Consider the following 23,814-nt stretch of genomic DNA (forward strand, 5'->3'; position numbering starts at 1 on the left):
CTCTTCGAAACGTTTGAACTATTGAGGACACGGTTGATCTCCCAATATTCGGCTGCACCCTTCGACTCGTCTCAGCCATTGTAAGGCCATGATTGACAACATGGTCTACAATAGTGGCCCCTATGTCCTCTTCTGCCTCTTCCTCTGTTTTGCCTTCCACCACGCATCCTACTCCTCTTCTTCCTCCTCTTGGCTGTTGACCCTGTTCGTTTCCTGGTCCATCCATTATTGGAAAATTGCAACTCTGTGTTGTGGTCTGTCTATATATGCTTGCCAATTGATTCTTCATGAGATGCAACTTTGAGCAATTTAGACAACTGGTTGATCGTTGGTTGAACTAACACTTTACATTCCTTCATGAGTGAGGGTCAATTTCACCTGCACGATTCATCAATTCACGTTTTTGTACAAAAGGTCTAATAGAAATGTGTAAAACTATGCTTGACAGTTTGTGACAAATAGTTCAACAATTTTGCATGTAATGGCTTATGCAAGGAACTAATGCCTAGATGTTTTGAGGGGTAAGACTATTCAACAGAGAACCATCTACTATATTTTGATCAACATGACATGAGCAATTGATAATGTGGAAAAAAGCTGACACTTGTACATTATCAATTGAAATTTGTTCAAAAGGAATAAGAAAATGCTTTAATGATGTGAAGTGACTAGATGATTTGGAATTTGTACAAGTCGTATCAAGAATTGCACTTTTGATCTAAGAAATGCAGCAAAGCGACTGAGAAAAACTGTAACTCATGTTAACTCAGGAGGATGAAAACTTATCTAATCAAGATATATTAGTGTTTCATTGATCATGTATATATTTTCTACAAATGTTAGATTTTTTCTTCTCACTTTGTAACACAACAAAATGAGGGAAAAGTCAAGGGAACTTTCTGAAGGTACGGTAGGTATTTAGTTACTAGTACATTAGGTCCAGTTACCGTAGGTCATGGTGTAAGAGTGTAATCTGTAAAATAATCCATTGTAATTTATGTGTGTAAAATATCTCAGTGATCAGTTTTATATTCTGTTCTGTCTGTGTTTTCTCTCCGGTGTCCTCCTCTTCACCCCGTCAACCTGCTCTGAATGAATGTCAATCGCAGTGTAGAGTCCAATGGCAGCCCTTGTCTGATCAGATACTCACGAAGCTGGAATAAACACAGGGTTTACATCATTTAGGACATTTGATAATGCCACATTCCTATCCTCTTCACGCTCCTTCCCCCTCATTCACTTTCCATCTGTATTCAATATACTTATTTGTTAAAGCAACCTTACATCCCTTTGATGAATGAGATTTTTCCTCATTCTATTATCACCTTTGGAGATGAATTAATAATAATTCATCATAAAATGATATGTTTCATAGGGACTCTTACCTGATTCAAGATCTCAGATTCGGTTTGGACTGTCGTCATGGAAAATGTCACCCTCAGTACAAACCTATAACCTGTAGAGACACAATGATTCAATAATAAGAACAGACAGACAGACAGACAGACAGACAGACAGACAGACAGACAGACAGACAGACAGACAGACAGACAGACAGACAGACAGACAGACAGACAGACACGTACCGTACTATAAGAAAAAAAGAAGACTTGACAGGGTTGACCACTATTGCCAATTTCATTAGCTATTAAGTAAAGAAAATCACACTTACTAAGCCCACTATTCGTGGTTGACTGTCCGGCAGATGTAGTTGTAGTGCTCATTTGTGTAGTTTTTGGTAGCTTAGTAGTGGTTGTGAAATTAGCTAAAGTTATTGTTGTTGTATTAGGAGCTGTAGTTGTTTTATTAGGAGCTGTAGTTGTTGTATTAGGAGCTGTAGTTGTTGTATTAGGAGCTGTACTAGTTGTACTAGGAGCTACAGTTGTTGTCGTAGTAGGAGCTGAGGTTGTTGTCGTAGTAGGAGCTGCAGTGGTTGTTGTACTAGGAGCTGCAGTTGTTGTTATACTAGGAGCTGCAGTTATTGTTGTACTAGGAGCTGCAGTTGTTGTACTAGGAGCTGCAGTTGTTGTCGTAGTAGGAGCTGCAGTTGTTGTCGTAGTAGGAGCTGCAGTGGTTGTTGTACTAGGAGCTGCAGTGGTTGTTGTACTAGGAGCTGCAGTTGTTGTCGTACTAGGAGATGTAGTAGTTGTACTAGGAGCTACAGTTGTTGTCGTAGTAGGAGCTGCGGTTGTTGTCGTAGTAGGAGCTGCAGTTATTGTTGTACTAGGAGCTGCAGTTGTTGTCGTACTAGGAGATGTAGTAGTTGTACTAGGAGCTACAGTTGTTGTCGTAGTAGGAGCTGCGGTTGTTGTCGTAGTAGGAGCTGCAGTTATTGTTGTACTAGGAGCTGCAGTTGTTGTCGTAGTAGGAGCTGCAGTTGTTGTCGTAGTAGGAGCTGCAGTGGTTGTTGTACTAGGAGCTGCAGTGGTTGTTGTACTAGGAGCTGTAGTAGTTGTACTAGGAGCTACAGTTGTTGTCGTAGTAGGAGCTGCGGTTGTTGTCGTAGTAGGAGCTGCAGTTGTTGTCGTAGTAGGAGCTGCAGTGGTTGTTGTACTAGGAGCTGCAGTGGTTGTTGTACTAGGAGCTGTAGTAGTTGTACTAGGAGCTACAGTTGTTGTCGTAGTAGGAGCTGCGGTTGTTGTCGTAGTAGGAGCTGCAGTGGTTGTTGTACTAGGAGCTGCAGTTGTTGTTATACTAGGAGCTGCAGTTATTGTTGTACTAGGAGCTGTAGTAGTTGTACTAGGAGCTACAGTTGTTGTCGTAGTAGGAGCTGCGGTTGTTGTCGTAGTAGGAGCTGCAGTTATTGTTGTACTAGGAGCTGCAGTTGTTGTCGTACTAGGAGCTGTAGTAGTTGTACTAGGAGCTACAGTTGTTGTCGTAGTAGGAGCTGCGGTTGTTGTCGTAGTAGGAGCTGCAGTTATTGTTGTACTAGGAGCTGCAGTTGTTGTCGTAGTAGGAGCTGCAGTTGTTGTCGTAGTAGAAGCTGCAGTGGTTGTTGTACTAGGAGCTGCAGTGGTTGTTGTACTAGGAGCTGTAGTAGTTGTACTAGGAGCTACAGTCATTGTCGTAGTAGGAGCTACAGTTGTTGTTGTACTAGGAGCTGCAGTTGTTGTACTAGGAGCTGCAGTTGTTGTCGTAGTAGGAGCTGCGGTTGTTGTCGTAGTAGGAGCTGCAGTGGTTGTTGTACTAGGAGCTGCAGTGGTTGTTGTACTAGGAGCTGCAGTTGTTGTTATACTAGGAGCTGCAGTTATTGTTGTACTAGGAGCTGCAGTTGTTGTACTAGGAGCTGCAGTTGTTGTCGTAGTAGGAGCTGCAGTTGTTGTAGTAGGAGCTGCAGTGGTTGTTGTACTAGGAGCTGCAGTGGTTGTTGTACTAGGAGCTGTAGTAGTTGTACTAGGAGCTACAGTTGTTGTTGTAGTAGGAGCTGCGGTTGTTGTCGTAGTAGGAGCTGCAGTTATTGTTGTACTAGGAGCTGCAGTTGTTGTTATACTAGGAGCTGCAGTTATTGTCGTAGTAGGAGCTACAGTTGTTGTTGTACTAGGAGCTGCAGTTGTTGTACTAGGAGCTGCAGTTGTTGTCGTAGTAGGAGCTGCGGTTGTTGTCGTAGTAGGAGCTGCAGTTATTGTTGTACTAGGAGCTGCAGTTGTTGTCGTAGTAGGAGCTGCAGTTGTTGTCATAGTAGGAGCTGCAGTGGTTGTTGTACTAGGAGCTGCAGTGGTTGTTGTACTAGGAGCTGTAGTAGTTGTACTAGGAGCTACAGTTGTTGTCGTAGTAGGAGCTGCGGTTGTTGTCGTAGTAGGAGCTGCAGTGGTTGTTGTACTAGGAGCTGCAGTTGTTGTTGTACTAGGAGCTGCAGTTGTTGTTGTACTAGGAACTGCGGTTGTTGTCGTAGTAGGAGCTGCGGTTGTTGTCGTAGTAGGAGCTGCAGTTGTTGTTGTACTAGGAGCTGCAGTGGTTGTTGTACTAGGAGCTGCAGTTGTTGTTGTACTAGGAGCTGCAGTTGTTGTTGTACTAGGAACTGCGGTTGTTGTCGTAATAGGAGCTGCGGTTGTTGTCGTAGTAGGAGCTACAGTTGTTGTTGTACTAGGAGCTGCAGTGGTTGTTGTACTAGGGGCTGCAGTTGTTGTTGTACTAGGAACTGCGGTTGTTGTCGTAATAGGAGCTGCGGTTGTTGTCGTAGTAGGAGCTACAGTTGTTGTTGTACTAGGAGCTGCAGCGGTTGTTGTACTAGGAGCTGCAGTGGTTGTTGTACTAGGAGCTGCAGTTGTTGTTGTACTAGGAGCTGTAGTTGTTGTCGTAGTAGGAGCTGCGGTTGTTGTCGTAGTAGGAGCTGCAGTGGTTGTTGTACTAGGAGCTGCAGTTGTTGTTGTACTAGGAGCTGTAGTTGTTGTCGTAGTAGGAGCTGCGGTTGTTGTCGTAGTAGGAGCTGCAGTGGTTGTTGTACTAGGAGCTGCAGTTGTTGTTGTACTAGGAGCTGTAGTTGTTGTCGTAGTAGGAGCTGCGGTTGTTGTCGTAGTAGGAGCTGCAGTGGTTGTTGTACTAGGAGCTGCAGTTGTTGTTATACTAGGAGCTGCAGTTATTGTCGTAGTAGGAGCTACAGTTGTTGTTGTACTAGGAGCTGCAGTTGTTGTGCTAGGAGCTGCAGTTGTTGTCGTAGTAGGAGCTGCAGTTGTTGTCGTAGTAGGAGCTGCAGTGGTTGTTGTACTAGGAGCTGCAGTGGTTGTTGTACTAGGGGCTGCAGTTGTTGTTGTACTAGGAACTGCGGTTGTTGTCGTAATAGGAGCTGCGGTTGTTGTCGTAGTAGGAGCTACAGTTGTTGTTGTACTAGGAGCTGCAGCGGTTGTTGTACTAGGAGCTGCAGTGGTTGTTGTACTAGGAGCTGCAGTGGTTGTTGTACTAGGGGCTGCAGTTGTTGTTGTACTAGGAACTGCGGTTGTTGTCGTAATAGGAGCTGCGGTTGTTGTCGTAGTAGGAGCTACAGTTGTTGTTGTACTAGGAGCTGCAGCGGTTGTTGTACTAGGAGCTGCAGTGGTTGTTGTACTAGGAGCTGCAGTTGTTGATGTACTAGGAGCTGTAGTTGTTGTCGTAGTAGGAGCTGCAGTTGTTGTCGTAGTAGGAGCTGCAGTTGTTGTTGTACTAGGAGCTGCAGTTGTTGTCGTACTAGGAGCTGCAGTTGTTGTTGTACTAGGATCTGCAGTTGTTGTCGTAGTAGGAGCTGCAGTTGTTGTACTAGGAGTTGCAGTTGTTGTTGTACTAGGAGCTGCAGTTGTTGTCGTAGTAGGAGCTGCAGTTGTTGTCGTACTAGGAGCTGCAGTGGTTGTTGTACTAGGAGCTGCAGTGGTTGTTGTACTAGGAGCTGCAGTTGTTGTCGTAGAAGGAGCTGCAGTTGTTGTTGTACTAGGAGCTGCAGTGGTTGTTGTACTAGGAGCTGTGGTGGTTGTTGTACTAGGAGCTGCAGTTGTTGTACTAGGAGCTGCAGTTGTTGTCGTAGTAGGAGCTGCAGTTGTTGTTGTACTAGGAGCTGCAGTTGTTGTTGTACTAGGAGCTGAAGTTGTTGTACTAGGAGCTGCAGTTGTTGTTGTTGTAGGAGCTGCAGTTGTTGTCGTAGTAGGAGCTGCAGTTGTTGTCGTAGTAGGAGCTGCAGTGGTTATCGTACTAGGAGCTGCAGTTGTTGTTGTACTAGGTGCTGCAGTTGTTGTCGTAGTAGGAGCTGCAGTTGTTGTCGTAGTAGGAGCTGCAGTGGTTGTCGTACTAGGAGCTGCAGTTGTTGTTGTACTAGGAGCTGCAGTTGTTGTCGTACTAGGAGCTGCAGTTGTTGTTGTACTAGGAAATGCAGTTGTTATAGTAGGAGATGAGGTTGTGGTTGTTATAGCAGGAAGTGTGGTTGTTGGAGTAGGAGCTGCAGTTGTGGTTATTGTAGCAGGAGCTGTTGTTGTAGTTGTAGAAGGAACTGTGGTTGTTGTAGTAGGAGCTGCAGTTGTCGTTGTAGAAGGAACTGTGGTTGTTGTAGAAGGAACTGTCGTTGTTGTAGTAGGAGCTGCAGTCGTTGCTGTAGTAGGAGCTGCAGGTGTGGTTGTCGTGATCAGAGCTGCAGTTGTTGTACTAGGAGCTGCAGTTGTGGTACTAGGAGGTGCAGTTGTTGTACTAGGAGGTGCAGTTGTTGTCGTAGTAGGAGCTGCAGTTGTTGTTGTACTAGGAGCTGCAGTTGTTGTACTAGGAGGTGCAGTTGTTGTTGTAGTAGGAGCTGCAGTTGTTGTCGTAGTAGGAGCTGCAGTGCTTGTCGTAGTAGGAGCTGCAGTGGTTGTTGTACTAGGAGCTGCAGTGGTTGTTGTACTAGGAGCTGCAGTTGTTGTTGTACTAGGAGCTGCATTTGTTGTCGTAGTAGGAGCTGCAGTTGTTGTACTAGGAGCTGCAGTTGTTGTTGTACTAGGAGCTGCAGTTGTTGTCGTAGTAGGAGCTGCAGTGGTTGTCGTAGTAGGAACAGCAGTGGTTGTTGTACTAGGAGCTGCATTGGTTGTTGTACTAGGATCTGCAGTTGTTGTCGTAGTAGGAACTGCAGATGTTGTTGTACTAGGAGCTGCAGTGGTTGTTGTACTAGGAGCTGCAGTGCTTGTCGTAGTAGGAGCTGCAGTGGTTGTTGTACTAGGAGCTGCAGTGGTTGTTGTACTAGAATCTGCAGTTGTTGTCGTAGTAGGAGCTGCAGTTGTTGTTGTACTAGGAGCTGCAGTTGTTGTACTAGGAGCTGCAGTTGTTGTCGTAGTAGGAGCTGCAGTTGTTGTCGTAGTAGGAGCTGCAGTGGTTGTCGTAGTAGGAGTTGCAATGGTTGTTGTACTAGGAGCTTCAGTTGTTGTTGTACTAGGAGTTGCAGTGGTTGTTGTACTAGGAGCTTCAGTTGTTGTTGTACTAGGAGCTACAGTTGTTGTTGTACTAGGATCTGCAGTTGTTGTCGTAGTAGGATCTGCAGTTGTTGTACTAGGAGCTGCAGTTGTCGTAGTAGGAGCTGCATTTGTTGTCGTAGTAGGAGCTGCAGTGGTTGTTGTACTAGGAGCTGCAAATGTTGTCGTAGTAGGAGCTGCAGTTGTTGTCGTAGTAGGAGCTGCAGTTGTTGTCGTAGTAGGAGCTGCAGTTGTTGAAGTACTAGGAGCTGCACTGGTTGTTGTACTAGGAGCTGCAGTTGTTGTTGTACTAGGAGCTGCAGTTGTTGTCGTAGTAGGAGCTGCAGTTGTTGTTGTACTCGGAGCTGCAGTCGTACTTGGAGCTGCAGTTGTTGTCGTAGTAGGAGCTGCAGTGGTTGTCGTAGTAGGAGCAGTAGTGGTTGTTGTACTAGGAGTTGCATTGGTTGTTGTACTAGGAGCTGCAGTTGTTGTCGTACTAGGATCTGCAGTTGTTGTCGTAGTAGGAACTGCAGATGTTGTTGTACTAGGAGCTGCAGTGGTTGTTGTACTAGGAACTGTGGTGGTTGTTGTACTAGGAGCTGTGGAGGTTGTTGTACTAGGAGCTGCATATGTTGTTGTACTAGGAGCTGCAGTTGTTGTCGTAGTAGGAGCTGCAGTTGTTGTTGTACTAGGAGCTGCAGTTGTTGTTGTACTAGGATCTGCAGTTGTTGTCGTAGTAGGATCTGCAGTTGTTGTACTAGGAGCTGCAGTTGTTGTCGTACTAGGAGCTGCAGTGGTTGTTGTACTAGGAGCTACAGTTGTTGTTGTACTAGGATCTGCAGTTGTTGTCGTAGTAGGATCTGCAGTTGTTGTACTAGGAGCTGCAGTTGTTGTCGTACTAGGAGCTGCAGTGGTTGTTGTACTAGGAGCTGCAGTGGTTGTTGTACTAGGAGCTGCAGTTGTTGTCGTAATAGGATCTGCAGTTGTTGTACTAGGAGCTGCAGTTGTCGTAGTAGGAGCTGCATTTGTTGTCGTAGTAGGAGCTGCAGTGGTTGTTGTACTAGGAGCTGCAAATGTTGTCGTAGTAGGAGCTGCAGTTGTTGTCGTAGTAGGAGCTGCATTTGTTGATGTACTAGGAGCTGCACTGGTTGTTGTACTAGGAGCTGCAGTTGTTGTCGTAGTAGGAACTGCAGATGTTGTTGTACTAGGAGCTGCAGTTGTTGTCGTAGTAGGAGCTGCAGTTGTTGTTGTACTAGGAGCTGCAGTTGTTGTTGTACTAGGATCTGCAGTTGTTGTCGTAGTAGGATCTGCAGTTGTTGTCGTAGTAGGATCTGCAGTGGTTGTTGTACTAGGAGCTGCAAATGTTGTCATAGTAGGAGCTGCAGTTGTTGATGTACTAGGAGCTGCACTGGTTGTTGTACTAGGAGCTGCAGTTGTTGTTGTACTAGGAGCTGCAGTTGTTGTCGTAGTAGGAGCTGCAGTTGTTGTTGTACTCGGAGCTGCAGTCGTAGTAGGAGCTGCAGTTGTTGTTGTACTCGGAGCTGCAGTCGTACTTGGAGCTGCAGTTGTTGTCGTAGTAGGAGCTGCAGTTGTTGTCGTAGTAGGTGCTGCAGTGGTTGTTGTACTCAGAGCTGCAGTTGTTGTTGTACTAGGAGCTGCAGTTGTTGTTGTACTAGGAGCTGCAGTTGTTGTCGTAGTAAGAGCCGCAGTGGTTGGTGTACTAGGAGCTGCAGTTGTTGTACTAGGAGCTGCAGTTGTTGTCGTAGTAGGAGCTGCAGTTGTTGTCGTAGTAGGAGCTGCAGTGGTTGTCGTAGTAGGAGTTGCAGTGGTTGTTGTACTAGGAGCTTCAGTTGTTGTTGTACTAGGAGTTGCAGTGGTTGTTGTACTAGGAGCTTCAGTTGTTGTTGTACTAGGAGCTGCAGTTGTTGTTGTACTAGGATCTGCAGTTGTTGTTGTACTGGGAGCTGTAGTTGTTGTAGTAGGAGCTGTGGTTGTAGTTGTCATAGCAGGAAGTGTGGTTGTTGGAGTAGGAGCTACAGTTGTGGTTGTAGAAGGATCTGTGGTTGTTGTAGTAGGACCTGCAGTTGTAGTTGGAGAAGGATCTGTAGTTGTTGTAGTAGGAGCGGCATTTGTTGCTGTAGTAGGAGTTGTGGTTGTCATATTAGGATCTGTGGTTGTGCTTGTTACAGAGCACAGGCTGCCTATTACTGGGACAAATATTACAATTATTAGGTAGCTTAACAATACCTTAAGACCAGAGACCAGAAATTGGCCCTGGCTTTTCCAAAACATCTGCCCTTTTTTTCCCTCAACGTCACCACACAAAAAAAATGACAGGCCCATTGGTCTTAAGATAGACCAGCACATCTGGCATTTGCTGGAAATTCCATATAACTAGTCTATTTGTGACCTGTTTCAAGAAGCTAGGCCTAATATCGCATGTCACTACTTCACAGGAGAGGCATTTCAACGTTTTTTTTATTGTTATCAAAATGCGTTTTTTGGCATAAAAGCCTTCTGGAATCTATGAACGTTAATGTGCCTTAATTTCAAACTTTTATGCCATCTGTATATACGAATACAATTATTACAATACGAGCCTAGTTGGTTTAGCCACAGAAAATACAGGAACCTTCCTTTCAGCCATGATTGGTTGAGATAATGGATGGACTGGACATGCCGAGAGATGAGTTTGGGTTTGTATTCCATGAAGCACGATTCTATTTATAACATGACCTGCTCAGTGTGTGTGGATCATTCTTTCTACAGCAGCTTTTTTTCCAAAGATACCATAAAGAACTGAAAATGCTTTGCTGGACTACTTTCTGGAGGATGACCATGCCATGCTGAATCTCTCTGATTCTGAAAATGAATCAGACAATGAGGAAATTCCTGACTTTCTTCAAAACATTTTAATTGAACCAGACATTGTAGAGTCCTCTAATGACAGTGGTGGGGAAGAAACAGTGTCGTTGTCACGGAAGAATATGACCGAGTTTTGAAATCAGTGGAAGCAGGGAGTTGATTGCCAAATAAGGAGAGAGTCCAAAAGAGAACACAAAAGGCTGTTGTATAAAACTTGTTTCTGGATGACATCTTCTAACTAAGGGCTCCCATAGAGGGAGAAGCATTCATCCATGCATACAAGTAATAGACTAGCTACATTTACAGATATTATACGTTTCTAATTTTGTAAGAAAGTTTTTTTTCATTGCAAGTTAAAGTGTACTGTTAGCTAGCTGTCTAGCTAACGTTAGCTGGCTGGCTCTCTAGCTAACGTTACTTATATGATTTGTGTAGTAATGTTATTCGTATCTCTGAAAATGTGTCAATTTGCATTGACAGTTATAGCCTAATGTTAGCTAGCTAAAATTTAACCTATTTGGTTGGCTTTAGCTAGTTGCAGATTCATGCATGGTTGTATTGCCACGTTCAAAACAACTGGGAACTCATGACATCAGTGATCTTCAGATCGGAAAGTCGGCGCTCTAGAAAGAGGCCCAAGTTCCCGAGTTGGAATTCCCAATTGACTGTTTAAATCGATTTATCACAGCTGGAGGTATTTTTTTCCCGAGTTTCCATTTGTTTTGAACTGTTACAGTTTTGTTCCTGGGAAGGAGAGGCGGACCAAAATGCAGCGTGGTTATGGTTGAACATCTTTAATAAAGATGATACCGTGAACAATATACATATACAAAACAAGAAACCGTGGAAAAACCAAAACAGTCCTAACTGGTGCAAAACACAGAAACAGGAAACAATCACCCACGAAATACTAAAAGAAATATGGCTGCCTAAATATGGTTCCCAAACAGAGACAACGATAAACACCTGCCTCTGATTGAGAACCACTCTAGGCAACCATAGCCTTACCTAGAATACTACACTGAACACAACCCCGTCAATCTACAAAACCCCTAGACAAGACAAACACATAATCACCCATGTCACACCCTGGCCTAACCACAATAATAAAGAAAACACAAAATACTAAGGCCAGGGCGTGACATGAACGCTCGAATGTCAGAGATTTTGGCCTATTTATTGGCATATCTCCTCATGCCATTTGCACACACTGTATATATATATTTTTTTCTATTGTGTTGACTGTACGCTTGTTTATTCCATGTAACTCTGTGTTGTTGTTTCATGTCGCACTGCTTTGCTTTATCTTGGCTATGTCGCAGTTGTAAATGAGAACTTCTTCTCAACTAGCTTACCTGGTTAAATAAAGGTGAAATCAAATTTTAAAAAATAATTTACAAAAATTTGAGTTCCCAATTGATTTGAATGTGGCATTAGTTGGGATTATGGTTCATTGTTTAGCTAGCTAGCTACATGTCTAAACAAAAGACTCTACTATGCAAGTGACCATTTCACGGGACCGTTTAGACCTTCTGTGTCCTGTGCATGTGACAAATAACCTTTGATTTTATTTTATATAGTGTATGTTAACCAGAGATGGTAATCTGAAGAACAACTTGACCTGCACCAAAGTCAAATGAGGATATTGGTCAAGTCAAACATTATTTATCACTTACGCCGAATACAGCAAGTGTAGACCTTATCGTGAAATGCTTACTTACAAGCCCTTAACCAACAGTGCAGTTCAAGAAAAGTTTTTTTTAAAGTTACAAAATAAAATAAAAAATATATAAAAAGTAACACAAAAACATAACAATAACTAAGCTATATACAGGGGGTACCTGTATAGTCAGTGTGCGGGGGTACAGATTAGTTGAGGTAATTTGTACATGTAGGTAGGGGTGAAGTGACTATGCATAGATAATAAACAGCGAGTAGCAGCAGTGTACAAAACAAATGGAGGGGGGTGTCAATGTAAATAGTCCGGTGGCAATTTTATTAATTGTTCAGCAGTCTTATGGCTTGGGGGGTAGAAGTTGTTAAGGAGCCTTTTGGACCTAGACTTGGTGCTCCGGTACCGCTGGCCATGAGGAAGCAGAGAAAACAGTCTATGACTTAGGTGACTGGAGTCTCTGAAAATTTTATGGGCATTCCTCTGACACCGCCTATTATAAATGTCCTGGATGGCAGTAAGCTTGGCCCCAGTGATGTACTGGGGCGTACACATTACCCTCTGTAGCGCCTTACGGTCAGATGCCGAGCAGTTTCCATACCAGGCGTAGCTGTAGAACTTTTTGAGGATCTGGGCACCCATGCCAAATCTTTTCAGTCTCTTGAGGGGGAAAAGGTTTTGTCGTGCTCTCTTCATGACTGTCTTGGTTTGTTTGGACCATGATAGTTTGTTGGTGATGTGGACACCAAGGAACTTAGAACTCTCAACCTGCTCCACTACAGCCCCGTTGATGTTAATGGGGGCCTATTCAGCCCGCCTTTTTCTGTAGTCCACGATCAGCTCCTTTGTCTTGCTCACATTGAGGGAGAGGTTGTTGTCCTGGCAGTTCTCTGACCCCTTCCCGATAGGCTGTCTCATCGTTGTCTGTGATCAGGCCTACCACTGTTGTGTCGTCAGGAGTCTTAATGATGGTGTTGGAGTCGTGTTTGGCCACACAGTCGTGGGTGAACAGGGAGTACAGGAGGGGACTAAGTACACATCCCTGAGGGGCCCCAGAGAATCAGCGTGGCAAACGTGTTGTTGACTTCCTTTACCACCTGGGAGCGACCCATCAGGAAGTCCAGGATCCAATTGCAGAGGGAGGTGTTTAGTCCCAGGGTCCTTAGCTTAGTGATGAGCTTTGTGGGCACTATGGTGTTGAACGCTGAGCTGTAGTCAATGAACAGCATTCTCACGTAGGTGTTCCTTTTGTCCAGGTGGGAAAGGGCAGTGTGGAGTGCGATTGAGATTGCATCATCTGTGGATCTGTTGGGGTGGTAATGCGAATTGGAGTGGGTCTAGGATATCCAGGACGATGCTGTTGATGTGAGCCATGACCAGCCTTTCAAAGCACATCATGGCTACCGACATGAGTGCTACGGGGCGGTAGTCATTTAGGCAGGTTAGCTTCGCTTCCTTGGGCACAAGGACTATGATGGTCTGCTTGAAACATGTAGGTATTAAAGACTTGGTCAGGGAGAGGTTGAAAATGTCAGTGAATACACTTGCCAGTTGGTCCGCGCATGCTTTGAGTACACGTCCTGGTAATCCATCTGGCCCCGCGGCTTTGTGAATGCTGACCTGTTTAAAGGATTTGCTCACATCGGCTACCGAGAGCATTTTCACACAGTCATCTAGAAAAGCTGGTGCTCTGGTGCATGCTTCAGTTTTGCTTTCCTCGAAGCGAGCATAAAAGACATTTAGCTTGTCTGGGAGGCTCACGTCACTGGGCAGCTCGCATCTGGGTTTCCCTTTGTAGTCCGTAATAGTTTTCAAGTCCTGCCACATCTGACGAGCATCAAATCCGGTGTAGTAGGATTCAATCTTAATCCTGTATTGACGCTTTGCTTGTTCAATGGTTCGTCTGAGGTCATTGCGGGATTTCTTATAAGAGTCCGGATTAGTGTTCTGCTCTTTGAAAGCAGCAGCTCTAGCCTTTAGCACAATGCAGATGTTGCCTGTAATCCATGGCTTCTGGTTGGGATATGGTCACTGTGGGGATGATGTCACTATTACACTTATTGATGAAGATGATCACCGAGTTGGTATTCTCTTCAATGCCATTGGATGAATCCTGGGACATATTCCAGTCCTGTAGAGTAGCATCTGCGTCATCTGACCACTTCCTGCTTTAGTTTTTGCTTGTAAGCAGGAATCAGATGAGAACTCTCTTGGTAGATAGTGTGGTCTATAGGTACTCTACCTCAGACGAGCAATATCTTGAGACTTCTTTAATATTAGACATCGCGCACAAGCTGTTATTGACAAATAGACACACACACCCCCCACCCCCACCCCTCGTCTTGCCAGACCTAGCAACTTTGTTATGCCGGTGCATGCAAAATCCCACCAGCTCTATATTATCCGTGTCGTTGTTAAGCCACGACTCTGTGAAACATAATATATTACAGTTCTTAATGTCCCGTTAGTGATAATCGTATAATCGTAGATCATTAATTTTATTTTCCAATGATTGCATGTTAGCAAGTAGAACGAAGGCAGTGTGAGTTTATCCGCTCGCCTACGGATTCTCAGAAGGAAGCCCGATCTGCGTCTTCTTTTCCTCCATCTTTTCTTCACGGATTTGGGCCTGTTCCCGGGAGAGCAGTATATTCTTCTTGTCGGACTCCTTAAAGGAAAAAGCTTTTTCCAGTTTGTGGTGAGTAATTGCTGTTCTGATGTCCAGACGTTATTTAAGAGACTGTAGCAACAATATTATGTACAAAATAAGTCAACAAAAAGTTAAAAACAATGCAACAAAACAAACAAAATAGCACAATTGGTCAGGAGCATGTAAAACGTCAGCCATCGGCGCCATCTTAACAATCACGAGATAAAGTGTAATTTTCACTTTTAGTTTTGAAATCTTTGGTTGTTTACTACACTGTGAATCCTTAAAGAGATGGGTGGGTCTAAGGCGTAAGAGTGTGTGAACGATGCTGAATGGGTGTAGAGTTCTCCAGTTGGTGTACCAAAACATTCTCGGACCATTTTCTCAAAAGTGGGATTACAAGTTTATCACATTTCAAAGGAGAATTACTCTCCTATTGTTCCTCCACTGCACTGTATGATATAACATTTTCTAGCTCTGAGTCTCTACTTCTTTCCAATGTAAAAAACACCATTTCAGATTTGCTACATACGACCTGAATCCAGGTGGTGGGTCACATTTCTGATTATTTCTTCACAAAATGTAGACAGGCCCATTGGGCTAAAGATGGACTATCTGATCTGGCATTTGTCTGGACATCCCTATAACCAGTCCGTTTCTACTTAAGCTTAAGCTTGAATAGCTTTTTAAAACAATAACAATAACTTAACAGGAGATAGATACTAACCTGAGAAAATTATGATGAGAAACACCCCAAGTTCCATTGCTGTTTTGGTATTCCCTCTAATGCATGGATGAACAAAAATATTAATCAAATTCAAAATAACTTAGAAACAATTATTATTTTCAATTATACATTTAAATACTAATCAATAATACAAATTGAAATATGTTGTCTCAACACAAAAGGTATACTAAACAGTAAGCAGTTAAAAATCTGAGTTTTTCTAAGTGAGATTTTTCTGTCAATATGGTAAGCCTACCTGTAAGTAAGAGTGTTCACTATTCCATACATTTACATTTTGATAATAGTGCATGTACTTTCAATGTATAATAATTGATAGATTAATAGAAAGCGTCTCACAAAAATGGTTGCTGCTTGTCTTCCTCGGTATTCAGGCTTCTGTGAGCTCCTCATCAACTGAGTTTCTCTTTAATAATGTTTTCTCTGTCAGCTGGCATCCCAAATGGCATCCTATTCCCTATATAGTGCACTGCTTTGAATAGGGCCCATAGGGAATAGGGTGCCATTCGGGGTGTACACTCAGCCTCTGGTAGTTACAGTAACTATGCAGTTAAACAAGGAAGAAAAAACTATCAGTAAGCAACTTCTGGTAATACTTGAAAATCAAGCAAGAATTTATCAGCATTTGTGACTGCATTTCTTTATGTGAACTTATGTCAAATGTTGAAGATTGTCTTTTTTGTACACATAAAAGTACAGACTCATAGCTTAAATATGGTATATCATACACTGTAGTTGGAGGAAACATAACAAAGTTATGTTGCTTTTGAAGTTGATAAACGTGTTATCCCACTTACGAGACAATAGGAAGTGTTCACACTTGCTCATGAGCTCTTCTATGAAGGTGCTTATTCAGCATTGATCACACCATCTTACGCCTTAGCCCCAACCATCTATTTAAGGAATCACATGTGAAGACATGCTAAAAACTGATTGCGTAAGATAGCATAGTAAACAAGTGTTGAAAGTAATAGCCTACAGTCAGGAAAAACTCCAGGTAAAAATACACTTCATCGAGTCCATGGCCTATATCTTAACATGCTGTTCTTCAAATTATGGTCTCTTGTAAGCACACTCTATATCAAATCAAACCAACGTTTATTTGTCATGTACACAGGATACAGAAGTTGTAAACAGTACAGTGAAATGCTTCCTTGCCAGTTCTTCCTAATTCCACGACTGGTCTATCGACGTCACCGCACGAAGAGGCAAAAACAGACTTACCCCCATCGCGACGTCCTCCCCCCACAAAGGCTAACTTTCTAGCCCCTGCTATCTGCTTGCTTGCTAACCCAGTCTGCTAACTGCTAAACTCCCGGGACCTGGTCTGCTAACTGCTAGCTTGCCTGACCGGTCTGCTAACTGCTAAACTCCCGGGACCTGGTCTGCTAACTGCTAGCTTGCCTGCCCGGTCTGCTAACTGCTAAACTCCCGGGACCTGGTCTGCTAACTGCTAGCTTGCCTGCCCGGTCTGCTAACTGCTAGCCCTTGCTAACTGCTTGCTTGCTAACCCGGTCTGCTAACTGCTAGCTTGCACTGGTCTACTAACTGCTAGCCCATGCTAAATGCTAGCTTGCCCTGGTCTACTAGCTGCTAGCTTATTTAGCTCCAGCCTACTAACTGTTAGCTTTGCCTGAATCGGCGTGTGTCCCCAGTCAGCCCAACCACTCACTGGTCCCATATGTTCACTTGGCTACGCATGCCTCTCTCTAATATCAATATGCCTTGTCCATCCTTGTCTTATTTCACTGTAGAGCCTCTAGCCCTGCTCAATATGCCTTAACCAACCATGTTGTTCCACCATATGCGATGACATCACCTGGTTTAAACATCTCTAGAGACTATATCTCTCTCTTCATTACTCAATGCCTAGGTTTACCTCCAATATACTCACATCCTACCTTACCTTTGTCTGTACACTATGCCTTGAATCTATGCTATCGTGCCCAGAAACCTGCTCCTTTTACTCTCTGTTCTGAACGTGTTAGACGGCCAGTTCGTATAGCCTTTAGCCATACCCTTATCCTACTTCTCCTCTGTTCCTCTGGTGATGTAGAGGTTAATCCAGGTCCTGCAGTGCCTAGCTCCACTCCCACCCCACAGGTGTTCTCATTTGTTGACTTCTGTAAACGTAAAAGCCTTGGTTTCATGCATGTTAACATTAGAAGCCTACTCCCTAAGTTTGTTTTACTCACTGCTTTAGCACACTCTGCCAACCCAGATGTCTTAGCCGTGTCTGAATCCTGGCTTAGGAAAACCACCAAAAACCCTGAAATCTCCATTGTTAACTATAACGTTTTCCGCCAAGATAGAACTGCCAAAGGGGGCGGTGTTGCAATCTACTGCAAAGATAGCCTGCAGAGTTCTGTATTACTTTCTAAGTCTGTACCCAAATAATTTGGGCTTCTACTTCTAAAGATTCACCTTTCCAGAAACAAGTCTCTCACTGTTGCCGCTTGCTATAGACCTCCCTCTGCCCCCAGCTGTGCCCTCGATACTATATGTGAACTGATTGCCCCCCATCTATCTTCTGAGCTCTTGATACTAGGTGACCTAAACTGGGACATGCTTAACTTGATTATTTATTGTCTTGTCATGGCTAAGATGCAATCAGAAACATGTCAAACAAGTGTGTGTGTGTGTGTGTGTGTGTGTGTGTGTGTGTGGGTGGGTGGGTGCTCGCGTGTGTGTAGACGATTATGTGGGACTGCCAAGCTTTGATTCAAATCGGAGGAATATCACATCCTCTATCGGAAAGTGAAATCAAGCCGGTAAGCCATGGTTAGTTATTTTGTGATTTACTTTCACTACTCAATATTTCACATGCCTATGTTTTTAAAACTTACAAATTGTTGTCCTCAACACCTACAGCCCCTAATACAACAACAACAGCTCCTAATACAACAACTACAGCTCCTAATACAACACCTACAGCTCCTAATACAACAACTACAGCTCCTAATACAACAACTACAGCTCCTAATACAACACCTACAGCTCCTAATACAACTATTGCTCCTAATACAACACCTACATCTCCTAATACAACAACTACAGCTCCTAATACAACACCTACAGCTCCTAATACAACTATTGCTCCTAATACAACACCTACATCTCCTACTACAACAACTACAGCTCCTAATACAACAACTACAGCTCCTAATACAATAACTACAGCTTCTAATACAACAACTACAGCTCCTAATACAACACCTACAGCTCCTAATACAACAACTACAGCTCCTAATACAACAACTACAGCTCCTAATACAACACCTACAGCTCCTAATACAACACCTACAGCTCCTAATACAACTACTGCTCCTAATACAACACCTACATCTCCTAATACAACAACTACAGCTCCTAATACAACAACTACAGCTCCTAATACAACTATTGCTCCTAATACAACACCTACATCTCCTACTACAACAACTACAGCTCCTAATACAACAACTACAGCTCCTAATACAACAACTACAGCTCCTAATACAACACCTACATATCCTAATACAACAACTACAGCTCCTAATACAACAAGTACAGCTCCTAATACAACAACTACAGCTCCTAATACAACACCTACAGCTCCTAATACAACACCTACAGCTCCTAATACAACTATTGCTCCTAATACAACACCTACATCTCCTAATACAACAACTACAGCTCCTAATACAACACCTACAGCTCCTAATACAACTACAGCTCCTAATACAACACCTACAGCTCCTAATACAACTACAGCTCCTAATACAATAACTACAGCTCCTAATACAACAACTACAGCTCCTAATACAACACCTACAGCTCCTAATACAACAACTACAGCCCCTAATACAACACCTACAGCTCCTAATACAACAACTACAGCTCCTATTGCAACAACTACAGCTCCTAATACAACAACTACAGCTCCTAATACAACTACAGCTCCTAATACAACAACTACAGCTCCTAATACAACACCTACAGCTCCTAATACAACACCTACAGCTCCTAATATAACACCTACAGCTCCTAATACAACTATTGCTCCTAATACAACACCTACATCTCCTAATACAACAACTACAGCTCCTAATACAACACCTACAGCTCCTAATACAACACCTACAGCTCCTAATATAACACCTACAGCTCCTAATACAACTATTGCTCCTAATACAACACCTACATCTCCTAATACAACAACTACAGCTCCTAATACAACAACTACAGCTCCTAATACAACAACTACAGCTCCTAATACAACACCTACAGCTCCTAATACAACACCTACAGCTCCTAATACAACTATTGCTCCTAATACAACACCTACATCTCCTACTACAACAACTACAGCTCCTAATACAACAACTACAGCTCCTAATACAATAACTACAGCTCCTAATACAACAACTACAGCTCCTAATACAACACCTACAGCTCCTAATACAACAACTACAGCTCCTAATACAACAACTACAGCTCCTAATACAACACCTACAGCTCCTAATACAACACCTACATCTCCTAATACAACTATTGCTCCTAATACAACACCTACATCTCCTAATACAACAACTACAGCTCCTAATACAACAACTACAGCTCCTAATACAACTATTGCTCCTAATACAACACCTACATCTCCTACTACAACAACTACAGCTCCTAATACAACAACTACAGCTCCTAATACAACAACTACAGCTCCTAATACAACACCTACATATCCTAATACAACAACTACAGCTCCTAATACAACAAGTACAGCTCCTAATACAACAACTACAGCTCCTAATACAACAACTACAGCTCCTAATACAACAACTACAGCTCCTAATACAACACCTACAGCTCCTAATACAACACCTACAGCTCCTAATACAACTATTGCTCCTAATACAACACCTACATCTCCTAATACAACAACTACAGCTCCTAATACAACACATACAGCTCCTAATACAACTACAGCTCCTAATACAACACCTACAGCTCCTAATACAACTACAGCTCATAATACAATAACTACAGCTCCTAATACAACAACTACAGCTCCTAATACAACACCTACAGCTCCTAATACAACAACTACAGCCCCTAATACAACACCTACAGCTCCTAATACAACAACTACAGCTCCTAATACAACAACTACAGCTCCTAATACAACACCTACAGCTCCTAATACAACAACTACAGCCCCTAATACAACACCTACAGCTCCTAATACAACAACTACAGCTCCTATTGCAACAACTACAGCTCCTAATACAACAACTACAGCTCCTAATACAACTACAGCTCCTAATACAACAACTACAGCTCCTAATACAACACCTACAGCTCCTAATACAACACCTACAGCTCCTAATATAACACCTACAGCTCCTAATACAACTATTGCTCCTAATACAACACCTACATCTCCTAATACAACAACTACAGCTCCTAATACAACACCTACAGCTCCTAATACAACACCTACAGCTCCTAATATAACACCTACAGCTCCTAATACAACTATTGCTCCTAATACAACACCTACATCTCCTAATACAATAACTACAGCTCCTAATACAACAACTACAGCTCCTAATACAACTATTGCTCCTAATACAACAACTACAGCTCCTAATACAACAACTACAGCTCCTAATACAACTACAGCTCCTAATATAACACCTACAGCTCCCAATACAACTACAGCTCCTAATACAACACCTACAGCTCCTAATACAACTATTGCTCCTAATACAAAACCTACATATCCTAATACAACAACTACAGCTCCTAATACAAAAAAAAGTTAATGTCACACATACAGTACCCAGTCATGAGTATGGACACACCTACTCATTTAAGGGTTTTTCTTTATTTTGTCATATTTTCTACATTGTAGAATAATAGTGAAGACATAAACTATGAAATAACACATATGGAATCATGTGGTAACCAAACAAGTGTTAAACAAATCCAAATACATATTATATTTGTGATTCTTCAAAGTAGCCACCCATTGCTTTGATGACAGCTTTGTACAGTCTTGGCAAAGGTATGTCCAGGATGAGGGAAAATCTCACTCATCAAAGGTATTTAAATGTATTGGTTGCTTTAACAAATGTATAAAGATGGAAAGTGAAGTGAATGAGTAGGAAGGAGCGTGAGGAAAGTAGCATTAACAAATGTGTTAAATGATGTATTAAATGATGTATTAAATGATAACCCCTGTGTTAATTCCAGCTACGTGAGGAACCGGTCAGACGAGGGCTGCCAGGGGACTTTACACTGTGATTGAGAATCGTTCAGAGCTGGTTGACAGGGGGAAGAGGAGGAGGAGAGAAAACACAGACAGAACACAATGCAAACCTGATCACAAAAACAGCTTACACAAATAAGATAAATTGATTATCTTGCAGATTACATTCTTACCACATGACCTACAGTGCTGTAAACTATAAGGAATTAAATATCTATCTACGTTTAGTTGTTTGAATTGGCATTAAACATTATAAATATCCTGTACTACCTTTGAAATGAAATTATTTAGGTTAATGACCTAAAAGTGTTTATTATAGATCGGAATAAGATTTTGACAAATCAAACTTATGTTTCATCTTCTGAATATCTGTGTGTCAGACCTTTCTGGAGTGGAGAGGGTTAAAAGATGGGGAGGCAGACACAATATCATACATACAGCACTGTGGAAAGGGGAGGGGCTAAACTTTACCTCAGCATTTGATTGACACACAGCGGAACCTGATTAACTCTACACTGCCACCTGAGAGGTCAACCTCCTGTCAGCCAAGGTATGTGACATAACACAGGGATGCAGGAGATATAATTTCTGCTATTCAGTTATGTGTTATCAGCTTTAATCTAAAACATTGAGTTGTCTGTCACTGGATTCTGGTTTCCCATAGTTCACAGTATGATTCATGATGTCACTGGACCGCTGGGTGTCTGTGATTCGCTCACAGGCAGCTGATAAGGCACTAGGGTCTGTATTCACTCGGAAACAAATGGAAGCTGTCATGGAAAAATTGCAAGATTATGTTATGATGCTTTTATTGCATCAAATGGTTGTTTCATTCGACAGAATAGAGTATTCTGTTAACTATTGTGCATGTGTTCTACTGAGGATGGGCCTCTATGAGATACCACTGACAGATTAGATTGACAATGTCTTTGGGTGATAAAACCTAAAGAGCATTCCAGAGTACATGAGTTAATTGTTTCTGCTCTATACCGTACCAGGAAGAGATGGTTCCAGTTTGGAGTCTTAACCTTGTGACACATTCTATGTATCTGTTGTTCGTCATGTAGGTTGAAAGGGGTGTATCTTGGCTATAAAAGACCTTTGTACTTTTGTCATGCCACTTTCAACGGATCATTAGAAATGGTGAATCGTTGACAAGTCATTGCTATTGCAAAGCTCTTATTATTAAAGGTTTAGTTTAAGTATAACTCTGACTTGATAGTAAAGAAATGAACCACCACAAAGCAAACGGGGAGGGACTAACGTCCCAACTAATGTCCCAACTAATGTCCCAACTAACGTCCCAACTAATGTCCCAACTAATGTCCCAACTAATGTCCCAACTAATGTCCCAACTAACGTCCCAACTAATGTCCCAACTAATGTCCCAACTAATGTCCCAACTAATGTCCCAACTAATGTCCCAACTAACGTCCCAACTAATGTCCCAACTAATGTCCCAACTAATGTCCCAACTAACGTCCCAACTAACGTCCCAACTAATGTCCCAACTAACGTCCCAACTAACGTCCCAACTAATGTCCCAACTAATGTCCCAACTAACGTCCCAACTAATGTCCCAACTAATGTCCCAACTAATGTCCCAACTAACGTCCCAACTAACGTCCCAACTAATGTCCCAACTAACGTCCCAACTAATGTCCCAACTAATGTCCCAACTAATGTCCCAACTAATGTCCCAACTAATGTCTCAACTAATGTCCCAACTAACGTCCCAACTAATGTCCCAACTAATGTCCCAACTAATGTCCCAACTAATGTCTCAACTAATGTCCCAACTAACGTCCCAACTAATGTCCCAACTAATGTCTCAACTAATGTCCCAACTAACATCCCAACTAATGTCCCAACTAATGTCCCAACTAATGTCCCAACTAATGTCCCAACTAACGTCCCAACTAATGTCCCAACTAATGTCCCAACTAATGTCCCAACTAACGTCCCAACTAATGTCCCAACTAACGTCCCAACTAACGTCCCAACTAATGTCCCAACTAATGTCCCAACTAATGTCCCAACTAATGTCCCAACTAATGTCCCAACTAACGTCCCAACTAACCTCCCAACTAACGTCCCAACTAATGTCCCAACTAATGTCCCAACTAATGTCCCAACTAATGTCCCAACTAACGTCCCAACTAACGTCCCAACTAATGTCCCAACTAATGTCCCAACTAATGTCTCAACTAATGTCCCAACTAATGTCCCAACTAATGTCCCAACTAACGTCCCAACTAATGTCCCAACTAATGTCCCAACTAACGTCCCAACTAATGTCCCAACTAATGTCCCAACTAACGTCCCAACTAACGTCCCAACTAATGTCCCAACTAATGTCCCAACTAATGTCTCAACTAATGTCCCAACTAATGTCCCAACTAATGTCCCAACTAATGTCTCAACTAATGTCCCAACTAATGTCCCAACTAATGTCCCAACTAATGTCCCAACTAATGTCCCAACTAATGTCTCAACTAACGTCCCAACTAATGTCTCAACTAATGTCCCAACTAATGTCCCAACTAATGTCTGAACTAATGTCCCAACTAATGTCCCAACTAATGTCCCAACTAACGTCCCAACTAATGTCCCAACTAATGTCCCAACTAATGTCCCAACTAATGTCCCAACTAACGTCCCAACTAACGTCCCAACTAATGTCCCAACTAACGTCCCAACTAATGTCCCAACTAATGTCCCAACTAATGTCCCAACTAACGTCCCAACTAACGT

The 23,814-nt window shown here is 42.7% G+C and overlaps 1 protein-coding gene and 1 long non-coding RNA gene across 2 annotated transcripts; both read right to left on the minus strand.

Moving 5' to 3' along the window:
- Window positions 1-618: 618 nt before the first annotated feature.
- Window positions 619-8,246, minus strand: LOC127916157 (mucin-2-like). Its single transcript, XM_052497508.1, has 3 exons — window positions 1,673-8,246; window positions 1,386-1,456; window positions 619-1,154 (listed from the first exon to the last, which is right to left on the minus strand). Exons 1-3 carry the CDS (start codon window positions 8,244-8,246, stop codon window positions 1,071-1,073), a joined length of 6,729 nt encoding a protein of 2,242 aa, XP_052353468.1. The 3' UTR covers window positions 619-1,070.
- Window positions 8,247-8,934: 688 nt separating this feature from the next.
- Window positions 8,935-15,255, minus strand: LOC118368966 (uncharacterized). The gene is made up of 3 exons (XR_004822475.2): window positions 15,147-15,255; window positions 14,790-14,845; window positions 8,935-9,082 (listed from the first exon to the last, which is right to left on the minus strand). It is a non-coding gene; the product is annotated as an uncharacterized LOC118368966 (long non-coding RNA).
- Between the last annotated feature and the right edge of the window lie 8,559 nt (window positions 15,256-23,814).

Source organism: Oncorhynchus keta, chromosome 35, assembly GCF_023373465.1.
Source record: "Oncorhynchus keta strain PuntledgeMale-10-30-2019 chromosome 35, Oket_V2, whole genome shotgun sequence".
Classification (NCBI taxonomy): domain Eukaryota; kingdom Metazoa; phylum Chordata; class Actinopteri; order Salmoniformes; family Salmonidae; genus Oncorhynchus; species Oncorhynchus keta.